This window comes from Harpia harpyja, chromosome 9, assembly GCF_026419915.1.
Source record: "Harpia harpyja isolate bHarHar1 chromosome 9, bHarHar1 primary haplotype, whole genome shotgun sequence".
NCBI classification, from domain to species: domain Eukaryota; kingdom Metazoa; phylum Chordata; class Aves; order Accipitriformes; family Accipitridae; genus Harpia; species Harpia harpyja.
Genome location: NC_068948.1, coordinates 21,291,489 through 21,310,671, shown reverse-complemented (window position 1 = coordinate 21,310,671; position 19,183 = coordinate 21,291,489). Strand labels below are relative to the sequence as shown.

General features: G+C 38.9%; 1 protein-coding gene across 3 annotated transcripts in view; it reads left to right on the top strand.

Annotated features, from left to right (window-relative positions):
- The window catches only part of CBFB (core-binding factor subunit beta), a 44,498-nt gene that overhangs the window by 8,487 nt on the left and 16,828 nt on the right, over positions 1 to 19,183 (top strand). For all 3 annotated transcript variants that reach the window (XM_052796522.1, XM_052796520.1, XM_052796521.1), the window contains one exon: positions 14,781 to 14,897. In XM_052796522.1, the coding sequence (XP_052652482.1) occupies positions 14,781 to 14,897 (117 nt within the window). The remainder of the gene's footprint in view (positions 1 to 14,780; positions 14,898 to 19,183) is intronic.

The window sequence follows — 19,183 nt, the reverse complement described above, 5'->3', positions numbered from 1 at the left end:
ATGTTTATATAGCTCTGCTCTTTCTTACCTGAAAGAACATTAGGTCTCGGGTATTCTTTCTTACTGTTTAAATACCAGTCACTACACCAATGAAACGTGTGAAGTTCTTTTACTTCCACTCCCCTTTATAATACTATTCTCCATCTCACTTCTAACGCAGCTTAACTTCCTGTCTGCTGTTCGGTGGCAGCTGCTCATAAAGCAGAGTCTTCAACCCAGGCTTATTTCAGTATAATACACTATGAACTCTGCAACTCTGGAGGAAAGCACATCAGACATGATTTAAATTGATTCGGAGTGCCTGGTATGCCACATGTGTGATGTAGCTAGGATTTCTACTCATTAGACCATTAGCTTTGTTCTAGCCGTAAGTAAAGATTACCAGACTTCATTTTTCTTCCTGAAGATGCTGAGTGTCTACTCGTGCAGTTTTTTGTCGTAACTAGGAAATTTTATTTGGCTATAAGTTGATGTTAAGTGCTTGGATGAATCTAAAAAACTGAAAATCTCTGTTGTGCTGCAGACATTACAGCAGTTACAGAAACGTAATGAGAAAGAAAGGTGCTGTATTGAATAAAAACTATGTTTAAATGGCAGCCAACAGTAGTAGTTTTCCACTTCGGTCCTCTTTTCTCACTAGACGTTTGATAGATAGGACTTTTCCCCAAATCAACTTTTTCTTTTCTGACTTTGGCAATAAAATTTCAGAGTATTGGGATGGTGTATTGGCTGCTCCATTTTCTGAGCAAATGCAGTTTCCAGTCAAACGTAAGATCACAGTGTACCCAGTGGAATTTGCTTGGAAAGCGAAGGCTTAATTTATGAGAAATACCTGAATATCAGTGCTAACCTGTACTGAATCGGAAGTTTTACTTTCTTTACTTGCTTTGGTCCCCAACAATTCCTGAAGAATTTAGATGAAACATTAAGTCATTCAAACAAAGTTGGAGTAGCAGCTTTCTTCAGGTATGCTTACTTTTAAAAAATCGGTAAGGGTGTCTGGGAAACTGATTTACAGTTTCGGCTCTCATTTTACCCTCACTGTAGTGCTAAAGAGCCATACTCCTTACGTTCCTATATTTTCAGTCCAGCAGTATGTGGGGTTTTTGCATTGTCACCATCTAAAATGTTCTCACAGTTAGCAGTTACTTGTATGTGTTCCCTGCAATCCACCGAGTCTCTGGACAAAAAGGATTTGAGTTTAATTTTTTTCCAGATCAGTGGGAAGGGATGTCTGATGTTAGGGATTTAGGAAAAAACCCAAACAACAGTATGCTAGAGCCATAATACTAATTAAACACCACACTCTCGTGTGCCACCCCATAGGGCAGACTGTCTCAGCCATCAGATGCATGTGGTCTTAACAGTTATCAAGACTTCATCCATTTATTTGTCTGTAGTAATTTAATGCTCCTTCAAATTATTGTGAAGGTCTCTGTTTAAAGCGCTTCAGGAGACAGTGCTACAATCCTGAAGAGCTGGGCATCACCTAACAAAAGTTCATGGAGCTATTTGTATGTGGCGGAGGCATATGGGCATGTAAGATGTAACTTGGTTAAAAAAACTGAGCAAATGTCAACTTTTAAGGGGTATCTTTGCATTCTTTGTGGATCGTCTCTTAATATGTGAGGGCATCTGGTGAGGACATTTTGTTTCCCAGGAGTTGTCCTGCTCATAAACGCTTTCTCTTGCAGAAGTCTTGTTGCTTCCAGATCTGAAGTAGAGCTGAGGTTCATTGTGTAGCTCTGTACAGTCCTTGACTGATTTTTAGCTAGTCCCTTAATGCACTGGTGCATTAGTGTAATGATATTTTGGGGTCTGCTGTTCTCTCCCTTCGTGCTAGCAGAGCGATACAGAATTCCTCTTCTGACTTAGTTTTGGCTTACTTCAGGAATGTGGAGCAGGGAAGATCTGACTGGTGCCTGTCCTCAGAGCTAGTGCTTTTCCTGAGCACCCTTAAACAACTGTTCATCCTCCTACTTGGGTCTACCTGATGACCCCACAACCCCAAAACATTGTGGTAACTGGGAGAGATTCTTCTGTGAAGAGCAGCTGGTGGTTCGTGAAGGCGCATCAGCTGCTGAACTGTCTGTGTGCTCAGGCCCTGCGAGGTGCTTTTGCCTGCTTCAGCCAAGGGAAGTGGCGTTGCCCTGATGAAGCCCACATCACTGTCGTTGCTTTTTTTATCTTTCGTAGGCTTTTTCTGTAAGCTCCAAACAAGAAAGTCAGTGTGCGGTTATTCTGACAGCAGATAAATGGGTTTAGTGGTGTATCCAGTTTGTACCCAGCCTGGCTAAACAGCTTAATTTTTTCTTGGAGTTGTGTGGTGGGAGTCCTGCAAAGGCTTGGTGAATGAGAAGAATCCACTTTACTGGGTCGTCTCCTTGATCAGTTTTCATCCAGGATCATCTATATGGTTTGGGTAAAACACTAGTTTTCTATAGATGCTTGCGATTCTAGATTTTATTACTGTGTTTGTGCTTAAGAGTCTTTTATTTAGCTGAGACTGCTCAGTTTGTTCTTCCCCCCCCCCCCAATAAGTAATTTCTTTGTTTATGCTCCTATACCATTTTTGCTTTAGAGGAGAGTGAAACTTCTTCTTGTTTTGCATAGATACTTTGAGGTGTTATTCATTATGACCTGCTGTTGCACAGAGGAGAACTGTTTAATTGAAACCACATTTGAAGCCAGGTAGTCATAGAGTATGTTTGCTTATTCACTTTCCCTCACAACTGGGAGATGCCTCTATCTGCATCCAGTTCATACACTATTAACAGTTAGGAACTTGGATTTTGGGAACAGGCATCTTCAGCGCTTGCAGCCTGTTAGGTACACGTTGTCCTGTGCTGTCAAGCAGCCACTGGCTGAGATTTAGCCAGTTGTTCCTGAAGGGTGATTTATCATAGGCCGCCCTCTGCCACTGGAGCATGAGTCACACCAGGCATCTCTCATGTGACATGTATCCACAGCCCTTTCCCTATAATCCTTTCACTCCAAATACTTTTGTTACTGCACGCAGCCTTCTTCATGCATTACGGTTCATGCAGTGATGATGCCATTTTGAAGCAATACTTAATGAACGGTACTTACAGCATGGTTGTGCTGTTTGTGATGCCTACCTATCAACCCTTTCTGTAGGTCCTAAGTACTTAAGATCTGCCATCAGTAAACCTGCTTTTGATTATCTTTTATTACATGTTGTAGAAGCAGTTATTCAGTCATATTTTATATATTACCTTGAACTTTTTCCAGTGGTCTAAATGCACCCATTAGATTTGTGTAGACAAGACTTCAAACTTACTCATACCATCATCCTAAAGTTTCCCAGAAGAGGAACAGAAACAGAGTTAGTGAGCTAAATTTTTCATTTGGGAACCAGCTATATGTAAGGGCAGATGAGCGCTGTGTGGATGAAAGCAGTACTTGAGATCTCTGCAGCATAGATACTGGAAGAAATCCAGACATTTGGATTGTTGAATCCTCTTGTTTGCCTGTCAGTCTCCACTTCCTAAGCAAAGTTGTTAACATGATGCTTCTCTGCTCTTATAAATGACTGAGAAAAGTAAGAGCATCACTGTTGAGGATGTCTGTTTCTTCATGAAAATCACTTAATACTTCATATTAAAAAAAAAAAAAAAGAAATTCAGTAAGGTGATGAAACATTTGCTACAAGAAGCTGTCACTTTTCTGAAAGTTACTGAAATGTTTCCTCAAGCTTTATTGTCCAAAGCGCGAGTAACTAAATGAGCTAATTAGCTTGCATAATTGCATGTTTGATGTTTAACAAGTTGGCCTGGTGAAATATGTACTGTGGCAATAATATGGAGAAAAAACAAGGACTCTTATGCAAGACTGCTATTCCAAGAGGATAAGTGCTAATGAAAGGATCATTTTGGGGGGAATAGCTGATGCTGCAGATGTTTTGTCTAAGCAGAAAGTCTGTATCTTTTCTGTTACAGCAATATCTAGACTTGTATATGAGATCCAAATTGTAGCTACTTGAGGAGTCTGTGTAGAACTTCTGCCTTCTTTTCTGTATGTAAGATACTTTGCTTAGACAGTTGCAGGCAGCAGCTCTACGTTGCAGGACTTTTGGGTATGCAACTTGTTTTATCTGTTTATCTCAGTATAAATATAGAACATAAAACCTATGGAAGGTGACAGAAGGGAGTTCTTAAACCTGACATAATTTTTACAGTAAGGGTCATTAAATTTTCAATTGTCTATTGAAATACAGTGACTGAGGACAAAGTGTTGTCTGTCACATATTTCAAATACTTTTAGGTCTGAAATTTAGGGCAGAAAGCAGCTCAGGACATAAAAGCCCCTGTCAAGTGTTCCAGATGAAGTATCTCTTGATGGCAGTTGAGGAGTAGCCAGCATTGTTTGACAGAACAGGTTGGAGGTGACAAGAAGAAATTTTTAGCTTCTCTTCAGCCAATGTATTCCTTTAAAAAAAAAAAAAAAAAAAAAAAGATTAAAAAAGGGGAGAAACTTACATTCTTCAGTAAAGGCAATGTTGGACTATTTGGAAAACTAATACAAGCCTAAAGAATGCTTAAGAATAGGAAAACTAAGGCAGGAAGGCATCTAGACAAAGTAAACCACCTACAGTAGTGTATTTTTCTCATGCTACTAAAGAGCGTTTGGGGATTTCTTTATAAAGCTTTCATGCTTCTCTGATTTTTTTTTTTTTTTTTCTTTAAATATATTGAGGGCAAGCATTTTCACTTGGGTAGAGGGGCAGTGGGCATCTCATGTCCAGATGCCTCCACCTAAGGGAATCAGAGTACAGTACCCTGCAATGTGATTGCACAACCGGGTAGCTTGGTGGGTTTTCACTGCAGAAAACTATGAGGATTTTAGTTATAGCAAACCAGAAAGCTGATGTTTCTAATCACTTTGAAAGGTCTTACAACAGACTGTACGTGAAACATACAAGATGGTACTTTCCTGACAAAGCATTCAGAGAAGTAGTATGAAATTTTTTTAAGCCGTATTCTGATACCTAGAACTTGAAAATCAGACTTTCGAGGAAGTGTAGCTCATGTCAGCTATAAATGTTTTGAACTTCAAGAAGATGAATCAGTAAGTGGTTTATAGGTAATAAAAATAAATAGTGCATAAGAATTTAAGTCCATTCCCCTCTCCTGCGGGTCCATACAGTGTTGGTTCTGTCCTTTCCTGGTCTTGTGCTGGGAGAATTCTTGTTGGATTTTGGCTAACCAAAGCTGTATTTATATTATTTGCTATCTTTATAACTGTGTTCATTTTCTTCAGGATTTTGCTGTTTGGAGAACTTGTTATTAAATAGATATCTGAAAGTGTTAATTACTCTGTTAAAGAGAATTCCCAGCCATTGTTAATGATGTTTCTCTGCAGAAGCTGATAGTTTTCTACAGAATAATTATGAGACTATGAAATTTTGTTGGATTATGAAAGCTACATAGTTGTTATGGTATACAAAAGACAAAAAAATCATTAACTTGCATTATTTTAAGGCTTGATGCAGCACTACTTGCTGGTTGAATAAATGTTCATGCAGTTTTTCCAGACTTGAGTCCTGCCTAAGGGGGAAGGGTGAGGCTGTCAAAGTGTTCAAGAACGTAATGAAAGCTGAAGGGCATAAGAGGCAACCTTTCTTGCCCCTCTCCTGCTTGAGTCAGTTCCTGGATGGTTTTTATTAGTTGCTTGCCCATGTTGTCAAAGTCAGGTTATCTTCTAGTTGAGTATACCTGCATTACATGTTTCAAATTTTCAGTTCAAAAATACAGGTTTAATAGGCTATTTATTTGCACACAGGTAGCATGGTGTCTAAATGCTGTGTTTTAGATAAACCTCTCCTTCTAACCCTCTATTGGAATTTCTAGTTATAACTGCTTTTTGCTATGCTATTTTCTGAAAGCTTGAAAAGAATTAATTTTCCAACCAATTTTGAAATTTCCATCTGGAAAATATCTTCTGTCAACGTGGCAGAAAACAGTGTGTGTCCCTGTTAGTTAACTGGTTTTGTGAGCATAAGCATTTGTCAGTTACATGCATGCGTACTTGCAGCAGCAAAACAGCAGCAGTCTCCTAGCAATATTTTGCTGCAAAAACATTATTCTTTTTAAACATTGCAAGAGAAATTGGGTTTTTTTTAGTTCATGGCATTTTGGGAGAGCAGATTTGAAATCCAGCCATCTTTCTCATGTAGAATTGAGCAGTAAAGATGTACTGACAAAAGACCCTGTAAAGTATCACAGGGGAAAACCCCAGCATGTATTTGCCTTTCAGATTATCCTTATATTCTGCTGATTGCATTTTTGTTGATTCTCAGTTCCATCTATGTGGTTGGTTTTGTCTTTTTGAAGGCAAATGGACTGAGTCTGAGCATGAGACGCATTTTATGTTAGGAAGCATTAGACCTTTTTGTAGTGACACTGTGAAAATAAGCCACCACCTACTTTTTTGCTTTGTATTGGGGATTTTTTTGGTGGGTTTGGTCAAGTGTAGTGTGTTTCCTGCTCAGTCCATCAATTGCAGTATTTTGGAATGATGAACTGTGCCTGGAGACTTATTTGATATTTAATGATGAGTACAATTTCTGTGCAGTAGCATTTTAGTGGGGTTTTTTTTCTGCTAGCTTCTAAGCATAAGTACTGACCAGTGATCTTAATCGAGCAATAAAATGCTGTAGTCTCCACAGATTTTAATCGCATTTGCTCTGACATCCTTAACACTTCATATCTATTCTTCGTTATAGACTTGTTTTTTAGTTAACTAATATAGTAACCTGCATAATTTAATGAAACATTGATCTGCTTTGGAAAAGGAGTCACAATTACATAGTTGAGCTAACTGTGCAGAATAAAACTAACAAACAAGCAAAAAACCATACAAATGTCAGGTTTTCTAAAAATGACTTGTAAATTGTGTCTCTCCAGTAAAGTGAGGAAGATTCTTCTGCTGTTCTTTTTTTGATGTTTTAGAAACCAAAACAAAAACCATCACTGCAATATTTCAGTAATACAGAAAGCATGTTGAGAGAGGTTTTGTCACGGCTCTGATACAACTTATGAAGACATTTTTAATGAGTCCATACATGGATATATTTACTACGTAGAATTGTAAAAATGGATTGTGTTGCATCTGAGTTTTATCTAGATGGGCATTTTTGGAAACTTTAGTGATATTTGTAATAAAAACAGGTGACTTATATAGGCATACTTAAAAATTGGCCGAAGTATGTAATACCAGACCACCAGGTTTTGCTATGAAGTTGAAAATTGTAGCAAGTAATTTCTGAGATGGTTTTCTGGTTGTGAATTGGGAGTACTTTCTTTCCTCGGGGAATACACCAAGGGAATGCTATCACTTGTTATCCAAACACCTTCTGCGATAATTAGAGAGGTAAAATAGATTTTTGTGTTGTTGGTGTTCTTGAATGGAACTTACTGCAGAAGTTTTTTGAGATTGATTTTTTTTTTTTTTTTTTTCCCCCTTGGCTGTGAAATGCCTTAAGCTAATATTTCAAGCTGTATCTTGAACCACCTTTGACATTAGCATGTATAAATTTGTAGGTTTCCATGGAGGGGTGGGAAATGCATCTAAGAGCCTAAAACTTAGATTTAAAAAAAAAATTGTATTCCTCTGACTCCTGAGTCTGGCAGGTACAGTATTTTGGTAAGGGTCAGACTAAATTAAAAATCTGAAAAATGAAATCATGATTGCAACTTCATTAATGGGCTTTAAGCAGAAGCAGAAGTATGCAGAAGCAGAATGAACCAGGGATATATTGCTCTAAAGGGGTTTAAAATCTTTAACAACAATTTTAACTGCTTATATATACCAAACCCCTGCAAATAATAGTTAAATTAGTTAGCCTTGTGCTCAGCTGTTTTTACTTCTTGCATTAAAGTTCTAGTACAGGCTGTTAGCAATTCATGGGATATTTTGTATTTCAGCAAATTCTTTTCTTCAAGCTATTTTGTTCCTCACAGTCGGTGAATTTGTATTTCTGCTGCTTTTTGTAATTTAAAACATTGTGGTATGAAAGATTGCATTTAGAACTTTTATTTTCTCCTGCTCCGCCCTAAGCATAACAGTCTAGATTGAGACTCTTAGCAAGTGTACTGTTTTGTTAATATTTCTGGTTTTGCTTGAGGAATCAACCTTTGTCATAGCTGATGAAATAGAGTAACCCTATTTCATTTTGAGTGTTAAGCATTCTTTCCAAAAATTCTTCTTGTGTTCTGTAAAAACTGATGCCTGGGTGGTTGTTTATTGGTCTCTTAGTGTTTGGGTTTTTGGGTGGGCGTTACGGCATGTGTAGGTAACATAGAGGAAAGAAGAAAATTAAAAAGTTGAAATGGGCTTTTTCCAAAGAATATCTCGTGCGCTGCAACAGGCCTGGTCATTCCTGATCTTACCACCCTCTTTTCAAGTTATTTTAAAGTGGCAAGTGTGAAATGTCTTTGGGTGCTCACAAAAAGGGGGAGCTATAGGAACAGGTCGCAGGCAGAGAAGTGTTGGTGCTGGGTGCTGCGGGGTCTGCTGTGCCTGCCCGCTGTGCTGTCCCTGGGCAGCCCTCCCGCTCTGGCCAGCGCCTTCCCGGCAGTCAGTCCCACCTTGGCAGCTGCTTGTGAACCAGCAAGGAAAGGCTGTTGTCGGTGGTGTGGTACAGTTGTGACATAGGTGCCACCCTTGGGAAACTTAGAGCTGTATTCATCTTGAAAGCCACAGCTGGGTCATCCATGTACAACTGTTTAGGAAAGACTCTTGTTTTGTCAGGAAGTATCGCTTCCTTTGCATTTTTACAGAACAGTACAAGGTTTAAATTTTAACAAAACCTCATTTTCATATAGTGGAAGCTCTTTCAAGATGTAGCTTTCAAAATAACTTAGAAAACATTTTCTTCTTGTGTTTAAAGGAAGAAGAATAATACACTTCGAGGCACGAGACAGAAGGATTGGTCTAAATTTGTTGGATTCTTGAGCTCTTATGATTTGTAATGATGTGTCTATTGTTCTAAGATTAAAAACACTAAAAAGTCTGTTTCACTCTTAGTGACTTTCTAAATGGGATTCTTTTCAACTGTTTCTGTTTACTGTTTCATTCCCAGTTAAAACTGTGTTACAAGGGTTTTGTTTGAGAACTGAACTTAGAAAGTCTGATAAATGTTGTAAACTCTGTCCAGGAATTGGTGGTTTTTCATTAGTTTCTTTTAAAATATGAGTGACCAATATCTAAAAGTGTAGTCTGAAGCCTTGTGTGTTGTCGTCAGCTTTTGCTGTAACTTCAGTTGTTGTTACACTAATGAAGGTACTATTCTGTTTTGTTCCCCAAATAATTGAGGATTTTAGTGTTTAAGTTACGTTGCAAAGTTTTAGAAAAGCTTTTTTCTTTTTTTTTTTTTTTTGTATTTTGTTTTTGCATTTCATAGATTGTTTCCTCTCTCAGGCTCTGCCCCCTTTTTTGAAACCCAGGCTAGTGACCCTTCTTTGATTATGATATGAAAGTGAGTCTTGGTATTTGGGGAGGCAGGGGACTCAATCAGCTTCACACTTCAGGCAAGAAATGGCAAGATCACCGCATTTTATTTATGAAAATGTATATATACTCCTTTAAGATTTCTGTTAAAGGAAACAGATGAATACATAATTTCCTATTTGAACATTTTGAATAGGTAGTATCCTTTTACTCGGCAGTGTATACAGACCACGTTAAGAGAAGCTGAAATGATGAGGTTAGCCTTAACTGATTTAGCATCTTTCTTACTTGGAGTAAATGTTTACAGCTGTTTCTTAGTGGTCAGTGTTTCATATATGAAGTTAGTGGGGAGACTGCTGTTTAAATATTTAAAAGTGGGGTATGATTCAGGGGAAGGTGGGATCAAAACTGGGACGTATGTACTTGGCTCAACCAAGAGAGAGCCGGCTTGTGTGAGCAGTTATGAATGGGCAGATGCGTGTGTGATGAGGCAGACGGTGAGTCAGAACTGAGCCTCTTCTGAAAGAATGCGTTTTGCTCCAGTGTGCTGGGAAAATGAAAACAGAAGGGAGGGGACTGCACCACTTCACTGGGGACTGGTGTTTCCTGGGGGGGGTGAAGCTGGTCTCATCGGTGGCTGTTGTGAGCGTGCTGATTCATTAGTCAGTGGGTGGTGAGAACTGTGTGCAATCTCTGGGGGAGGAAATGGCTTGGTTGCTTTAGGGAGAAGGAACATTTTCTGTAACTGCAGGATGTGTGGATGGAGCATGCAGATAGCATATCTACAGCACATCAGTTAAATGCCCTGGTGTTGTGAGATAAGGATTTACTAGAGGACTAAAATAGGATGTGAAACTGAGGTTTTGGGTCTTGTGCTCAAGTAAAGCAGCTTTTTTTTTTTTTTAAAGTCATTGAGAATTGTCCTCTGTCTGCTTCACTATATTCAAATCAAGTTTGGTTTTTAAAATATGAACGAATGGGGTTACAGGAGCCACGTCCCTGCCTATTTTTAACAACCAAGCTAATTCCCAGTTAGTTGGACGACAGGGTTGCTCGTTTAAATGCAGATGGAAAGAAAATAACAGATTAGTTGAAAGGGTACAAAAAGGAAGGTGATATACACAATATGTTGAAGGTGTGGCACAGAGGTCTTTGAGATCAAGCCAGCTGGTAGGCGGAGGAAGCACAAACACAGCCCAGCAACTTAGAGCCTGACATATTCATGCAGCACATTCTCAAGTTTACATGTGTTTGTGGTGCTGTTCATCCTCCATCCAGATAATCTGTCAGGAGATAAGAGTGTTTACTCTTGGTGGTTGTTCAGTCAGCAAGCTGAATATCTGTTCTAACAATAAAAGCCTGTTTCCAATGTAAAAGTAACATGTCTATTTCTCTTGTTTAAAAAATTCTAATGCTACTTTGATTTGTAGTAGGAGTTTGAAATGGAACATGTAGTTTGAGGTGAAATTAAACTTTTGTATAACAGCCACCTGAACAAAAATTCAGGTGGTATAAGCTAGGAAAAATTGCATATTTCAGTATGTGACAGTTTACCTAGGTCTCAAAATCTAACAAACTAATTAGCTTTGTCTGTGCCGGTGTGTGTAAAACGAGGGTGCAAAATGAGGGAGAACTTATTCTACTCCTTAAACATGAGTATAGTAATGCTTAACTTAGTTACACAACCATCTACTGTCACTGTCAGAAAAGCCATACCTTGTTTGGTTTATAGGATGGACTGTACTCTGAAAGGAGGCAGCTGTGTAATATATCTTTTCCTCTTGTATGTGTGTACACACATACACCCTATAATGGTGTTTCTTTATGTGGCATTAAATTCATCCACTGAACATGAAGTTGGTAATTGCCTGACTACCAGCCCCTCCTTCTTCCTACTGCTCCCTAGTGCTTTTCACCTAAGTGTCTTGAGTTTTACAAGACTGACTTCCAGGTATTATTATGAAAAGCACCCAGAGGTGTGGGGAGGATTTATAAAATTTAATAAATGCAGTTAAACTGGGGTTAGCAACAAAACCTTGAAGGAGTTATTCTAACAGAGACATACTTATATCTGCTTTTAATCAAGTTGTATAGTTCAGTAGTAGTAAGGGGAGAAGTTGGGGTCATTACAGAAATAACGTGGCTTTTGCCTTTGCTTTCTTACTGTGACTGTCTTAAGGCAACTTTCAGAATAGAGAATTCTGAAAGTTTTTAAAAGACAACTGTGTGCTGGATTTTGAGGTGCTGTAACAGATCGTGTGCTCATAGACAAGAGCAGTAGTTTATTAATTCTGTTAAGTTCGGAAATTGAAACGGAACCAGCATGGCTTTATCTGAAGAGAAGGAAATAGGTGGTTAAACGGTTTTGGCTACAGTCTTAGGTGGTTTGTGTTCTCCAGAAAGAGGAGAGGGGGAAAAGGAGTCTAAATTCCTTTCTCTAAAATAAAGGAAAAAGCACCAGTATGCTTTATTGTGTGTTCTAATGACAGAAAAGTTCCTGCATAAGTGCATGTGGTTTCAATACGAATTATACAAAATTTGAATGATTATATAGTAATTTCAAAACTCAAATATCTTGCTAAGGAATTCATCCTTTCAGAGGTGAAAAATGTTTATTATCTGAGTTTCAAAGACCTACTGAATCCAGTGGTGTAAGGCTTTAAGGGCTCTGATTCAGGAGCAAAGGCAGAGTACTTTATCTGAAAAGGTCAGGCTGCATGCCAGTGGTTCACAAGATGCTTTGTCAGCAGCTCAGCTGTTGGTCAGTGTGCTTAGGGCAGAAAGTAGGCATCAGTAATCACATTGGCTCTGTCAACATGTTTCCTTTTTCCCCTTTGACTTCTGAAGACTTTCACAGAATTTCCAGCAGTGCTCAGGCTTCCAGGTGATGTGCAAGGCATTGTAGCTGCTGAGGGCTCAGTCCTTCAAATGCATCTGAGCTACCTACTGTTTGCCCTGAGCTATGAAGTTTGCATATAATGCAGTAGCAGCTGCAGTAACCGAGGCAATTGAACAGGTGCTGAAATGAGGCGGTTAGTGGCAGCATAATATTCCTTGTCAAAGAAACGAAACAAAAGATACTCTCCTTCTGGACAACTTGAAAAGCTACATTCTGTCATCTGTGGGAAGTCCTATGTAGCTTTTGATGTCCCAGGCTTTTGTTGTGGGCCAGAAGGATAGGGGAGGCTAGGTGAAAGGTAAACCCTAAATGAAAATCAGCAAAAGGCTTGTTTGCTTCTGCAAAAAGTAACTAGCATTAGAGTACAGACTGTTTTGTCTTTACAGACCCATAGTTAGGTTTTGCTGCCTTTTTTTTTTTTCCTTTTGAATTATTCTGCATTCTTCTTACAAGAGAATGACTTTTGATTCTAATAGCCTCTTTAATTGTCTTTCACTTCGAAGCTAATTAAACGCATCTATTAAATTGATGGTGCGTACTTCGTTTATTTCTTGTGAGATGAACGAGTGAAGACTGTGCTGAAAGGGAGTAATGTTGTATTTCGTATGTTTGAAATGATTAATCTTGAAATGAGAGTTGTGGGAGGTGGTTTCCTGGTAGTCCACCTCTTACTCATGCTGGTTCTGACGCCTCTGCTCGCAAAGGCTGTTGGCTGGTAGACGTGCACCCTGCATAGTGTGCTGTCATCACGGAAGACATAGGTGTGATGGCTTGCATAGCTACTCCGTGAATCCAAGGACAGAAAACCAGTCTGTGCTCTTCTCAGTGGAGACCCTGCAGTAGGAGAGCTGATAACAAAGAAGATGTATGCTTGAACTAACCTTTATTTCTTCATTATTGAGCTACTGCATATTGTACTAATTTAAAACTTCTAGAGTATGTCACTTCATACTGCAGTGTGATGACTTGTAAAAATCAAGCTCAGGGATCAAATGTGTATTTTCTTTGGCAAATAACATTACTTGTTTGTCAGTTATTTGTTGCCTTTCTTCCACTCATGGATTGCCTTTCATGTTGGTCAGTGCTTAATTTTACCAGGACAGCCTTTGCATAAGGAAGGCTTGCCTTCCTTCTGTACCTCTTGTATCCCTAAGCCCTTTCTTCTTCTGCTTGAGTGACCTTAGCTGATAAGTGTGGAACTGAGCAAGTAGGCCCCGTTGGGGTGCTTTGAAATGTGCTATGGTGCTAAACATCAATTATACTTTGCTGGTTTGTCAGACGATGAATTTAGAACTATTAGAGGAGGTGCTGTGTGAAAATTCCCCTACTAGCTGGGCCACTCCTGAAGACTGAAAAGGCTCAGTAGGATTTTCAATGTCTAGGCAGTCTTTAAATCTGAAGTGGGTGCCGGCCTGCACGTGTGGTTTGCCTCTCTGGTGATTCAACATAGACAAACTTCTGTTCCATGAGGGGTTTTGACTTGCCAAATAGGCTGAAATAACTACTGAAGGTGGATTTTTCTTTACAAAACAAGCCACAGCAGAATTACCTGAATTGTTTTTTTTAAGGCTGATGTCATTAAATACAAGGTGTCAAACTCATTTAGTGTTGTATTTGCTTCTTTTTAAATTTCCTGTGTGGAGATTAATCTCTGGTCTTCAGAAGGGGAAATACTTCTGCTTTAAATGACTGTATCATCTACCATTATCTAGATGTAGGGCCTTAAGCTCATGCATTATTCCTTGCTGCAGCTCAAGGCACTGTGCACATTGGTGCTGTAGATGGGTTTTGATCGTCTGGTGTTGCTTCTTTTGAAAAGCCTTTCACAAATGGCTGGAATAGACACAGGAAGACTTTGTTAATTTTAGCATGGTGTGTATATATAGTGTATTTTACTAAACCCTGGCTTTGTAAATTTGAGGAGGACTGAAACTCATGCTTGTTCTTTGTTGAAAGAGCTCATGTATTGGGGTAAAATACAGTGCTTCTTGGGAGTAGCAAGGCATGTGTTCATTTAACCATTTAAATGTGCTGTAAAGCATCCTCCCTGTCTGGCAGCATGCCACTTTCTTTGTGACACGAAGGTAAGCTGACAAGAAAAGCAGTTACTTTAACTGAAAGCAGTAACAGAATTTTAACCAAATCCTGGTGCGTGCCAGTTTATAAAATGAGAACACAGCTTAAATTTATTCCATCCAGTACAGTAGGCAAAAGTTACAGCACTCACTTGATTAAAATGAGTTCTTGGAAAGGAGGCAGGAGAAGCTGTTAAGTGGAGTCTCATGTTACCAGCTGGTTTGGATGTTCTTCTAAGAATACATATAGAAGCTTCCTGCATCAGTATTTTCATTGTGCAGGCATGTGTGTAAATGCTTTCAAATTCATAGCATGTGTTTTGTTTTTATTTCAGGTGTACTTGAAGGCACCTATGATTCTCAATGGTGTCTGTGTAATCTGGAAAGGCTGGATAGATCTACAGAGACTGGATGGTATGGGCTGCCTGGAATTTGATGAAGAGAGAGCACAGGTAAGACAGTCTGCCCATGGCTACTGTGCCTTAGACGTTTGTTCTTCTGGAAGGAAACACACAGTCAGGTAGTGATCACACATTCTAATTTGCTTGTTTTCTGCCTTCACTTTGAGTACTAATTCCAAAGAAAACTTCCAGTACAGAAGTTCAGAAATACGTGGTTGCAGCTAAACTAGTATTTTAATTAGATCAAAATATTAGAGGCAGGAATCATCTGTACTTTACAACTTTGTGGGTGATTTAGCACTGTTACTATGCTACGGAGTAGTGAATCTACAAGTATTTGAAAAGCAATGTCTGTCACTTGTAATAATTTAACTGGCAAGTCTATTCTAGCTATTTACTGTAGGGTGATTGGGTTTTTTAAGTAGCTTTTTGTTTTATTACATATGGGGGGGGCACGAATAGGGTTTTTTCATTTGTTCTCTGACAGCGGTATACTCTCTGCTCTGTTAAGGTATGGCAGCTTTTGAGAATTTCCTATCTACCTACTTCCTACCACCAAAGTGACTGTGCTAGCAGCTGAATCTTTGGACACGCACAAGAACAAAGTAAACACAGATGAAATGACTTTTTAAGTGCATATCACATACATATGGTTCGCTTACACAGCTGTAGGGTTCCTTAATTTAGTCAGACTTGAGACAGATCTTAGCTTTTGAGATGTAGCTTGGTAGCAAAGCTACTTAACTGATACTGAAAGGTGCTGCACCACGTTTGTGTGGGCTTCCACTCAGATCACTGCAGTGGACAGTAAATTGGATGTAGTAACATCAGGTACCAGAGTTCTGACTTAAAATCTGTATTTTGTGGTGAACTCAGCAGTTCATTTCTGTAGTTTGATAATTTAGAAGTGTTAGAACTATATGAAGGCATGGTCCAAAGTGCTTCTTAATACAAGGGTTTGTTAAGTATGCAAAGAAAAGAAGAAGGGTGAGCAATTTCCTGCAGCCTTTTTTTCCTCCCCAAGTTCTGTACTGGTACTCCAGCAAATGATTCTTAATAATTTACTCTGTACCTGTATATAGCCATTTACTCCTAACTTCTCTCTGAAGACTTCTTCTTTCACCCAACACCGTCATGACTTCCCCTAACTTTTCTGGAAACTTGAGTAATTCACTTTGAACCACTGTTGAATGTCTCCTAAGTGGTAACTCTTGTCTTTTTCATCTTGATAGCATAATAAAATTGGAGCTTTCTTTATCTCCTTCCTTTTGTTCCCTTAAACTCGGGGACCCAAAGCAACTCACTCATGTGAGTAATTGAACTGGTTTGAGTGACACTGGTGATTCCCTTTGTCTGTCTTTGTTACACCTCGTGTATGTCATACATATATGTCATTTTTGCAAAAATTTAATATTCACACAAACTGTTTGTTTTTCCAAGTTACCTTTACTTTCCCTTTGTGCCCTCTGGGGGGTTGCTTCTGGCAGTTGTGCACTGGAACTGATTTAAATAAGGATGCATTTTCTATTTCCACTGTGTGCCTCATTCTCAGCCCTCACTTCCTTGGGGTTTCCCTTTTAGTCCTTCTAAAAGGACTAACAGCTGCAGTTGGTCACTACATAACAAGTAGGAACCCTTTAATTCTGCCTAAATACCAAGAGCACTCCTCTATTCTAGGCATGCAGAACTGGAGGGTATATTGACTAATTTGTTCAAGAACTGGAAGCATTCAAATCAAATTTTATATGGAGATATGTACAGTTACAAGCTTTGTGGTGCCTTGCCTCTTGCTTACTTAAGAAACCAATTTGCACATTAATGAGATCATGTTATTGTGACTATGTTCTGGGTTAAATAGAAATACTTTGTGTCAAAACAGTGTCTTTGAAATAGTTACAGCCCTGCATGCTTTCTTCAGGATGCCTAGAAAAAGAGGGTATGCTATTCTGAGAATAGTCCCGCCACCTTTTGTTAATCGGCACGAAAAGCCACAGAAACAAGCTTTTACTTGAATGCTACTATTTGCTGTGGCATTCACTTCTTCCAAAGCTGGGTGTCGGCATTTTGAGCTGGCTAAGTTCCTGTTGCAGCAGTGTGTTCTTCGGAAAGAGTAACTGCTGTGGACTCCCATTGATTAGGGGGCCATTAGGCTGTAGGGTCTTATACAGCAAGGTCAAATGTAGACCCCTGAGGACTGTGCAAGATAAATCCCAAGGTTCTTGATCTATTGACTGTTAAGCTTGATAGATAACACTAAGTCACATGACTTCTGAACTGAGAGGAGACTGATTTGAACATGTGCTCAGAAGGAGATAGTGTCACTCTTCCAAAATTGCATAGTTCCTGAAAAAAGTAGGCACTCTTCCAAAAAGGAGGGTGGTCAGGTGACCTGTGGGTTCAGTTTTTCTCTTAATTCCCTGATAAACGTTCTTGCATGCTCTTGGATTATTTTAATTTCCCGATGGGTATATGCTGTCTTTACACTTAAGAATTCCTTTTTGGTGTCTTCAGAAAGTGTTTGCGCACTAAGCATGTGATTTATTCTGTTGGGGGTTTTTTTGTGAGGGGATGTATGCATGCTCTCAGGTGGTAGTGCTTTCTTGAGTTTTGAGTACAGGGTGCTGAGCTGGATGTATTACACAGTGTGGATCTACAGAGATACATTTGCATTGAATTACAGGTGTGCAGTTTGTTTTCAGTTTGTGCTTCTCGGCGATTACAAGGAGGTCAGCGCTCATCTCATTTGCTACAGTAGTAGTACCTAAGAGTTCCCAGTGTCATAAGGCTCTATACAGACACAGAGAAGTAGCTGCACCCTTGTATTTGTTAGTATTGTAAACATTTGGGCAATCTTTTATGTTCCTCAGTGTCCTTTTTCCTATATCTGTCATTTTGCTTCCTTTTAAAAACTGGCTAGTCGCAGTTCACCTAACTGCTGACCTTGATCCCAAAATAACACTGATGTCAGAATGGGTTTAAGTGCCTCATACTATGCAGTGTAGCGCCTGTGGTACCCACTGTCTTTTGTAATAAGAGGTCCTGTTGGCATTTACACACACCCTCGTATGCACCCCTTACTCCCATTTTCTGGAAGGCTTGCCTTATACAAATGTAACACTCTTGCATTTTCCTGTCTCTTACCATTTCTTACTAACCAATACTGGGATCGGATAAAATTTTTCTTTGCTGCGCACTTTGGAAATTATACTATCCTTCACCAGGTCAAAAAATATTTTAGGAAGAAAAACCACATGCATGACAATAAAGTACTTTAATTGTAACTTTTAAGCTAGTGTTCTTTCTATTTAATTCACAGCCTGTTAATGTCTTACTACTAAGCAGTCTTACTTTTTGTTATTGGAGGCCCTGATTCAGCTGCTTGTTCAGAGTTCAGTGGACTAACACACACAAAGCTCTACATATGTGCTTGAATATATTCCCCATTTGGGGCTGAAATTTCCCTGGATTTGATATTTATCATGTGTCATTAAAAGACTGTTTCTGTCTTCAGTACTTTTGTATCTCTTCTGTAATAGACCATTCTTGCTATGTAGATTTGGTAGTTATAAATGGTTGTTCTCACAAAGTCTTCTCCTACCAGGCTGCTGGAGGGGGGGGATATGTGTATGAGTGGGGGTGTGTTTAAGCTTCTCCTTTGGTTTTTTGTGTTTCTGGGTTGGGGGGTTTGTTTTGCTCTGTTCTCCTGTTGATATGGCTCATGTTTTGCCGCTTCTTCCTTTTCTTAGTAGATTCATACCAGGAGCATTTTTATTGATTAAAACTAAGATGGATAAATGACTGGGTCTCGTACAGCCAAATTCATTAGGCTATAATTGCTAGATTTGGGTGACACTTGAAAAAAAGTTTGTTAAATTCCTGTTGTTCAAGATCCTGAGACATTAGTTAATTTCTGTTACAACACATCACCGGGAGTAGAGCGGGATTTTTCTTTTTTACTTAAAATAAGTTCTGATGCTTTTTTTTTTTTTCCCCCCTTTCTCAGACATTAGTGAACCAGTGTTTCAGCTGTCAACATGTGTTCATTCTGGATGTCAACATACTGATTCTTTTCCTGTTAATTTCTGATTGGTTTCTTCTGGTTATGACCATTTTTCTAAAATATTCTGTCTGAGGTTATATGTTTGCCTTTTATTTCATGACCACTTTAAATGATGGTAAAATGCAAAAATCTTTTATTAAAAAAATTGCTTTCATTTAAGTCTGTACAAACAAGACATACATCGCTTTTGTAAATTAGAAATAAGGCAGCTTTTCTGTAGTCATCTGGGAGACAAGCTTATCTTTTATCTCTATCCTTCTGCATTATTAAGAACAAA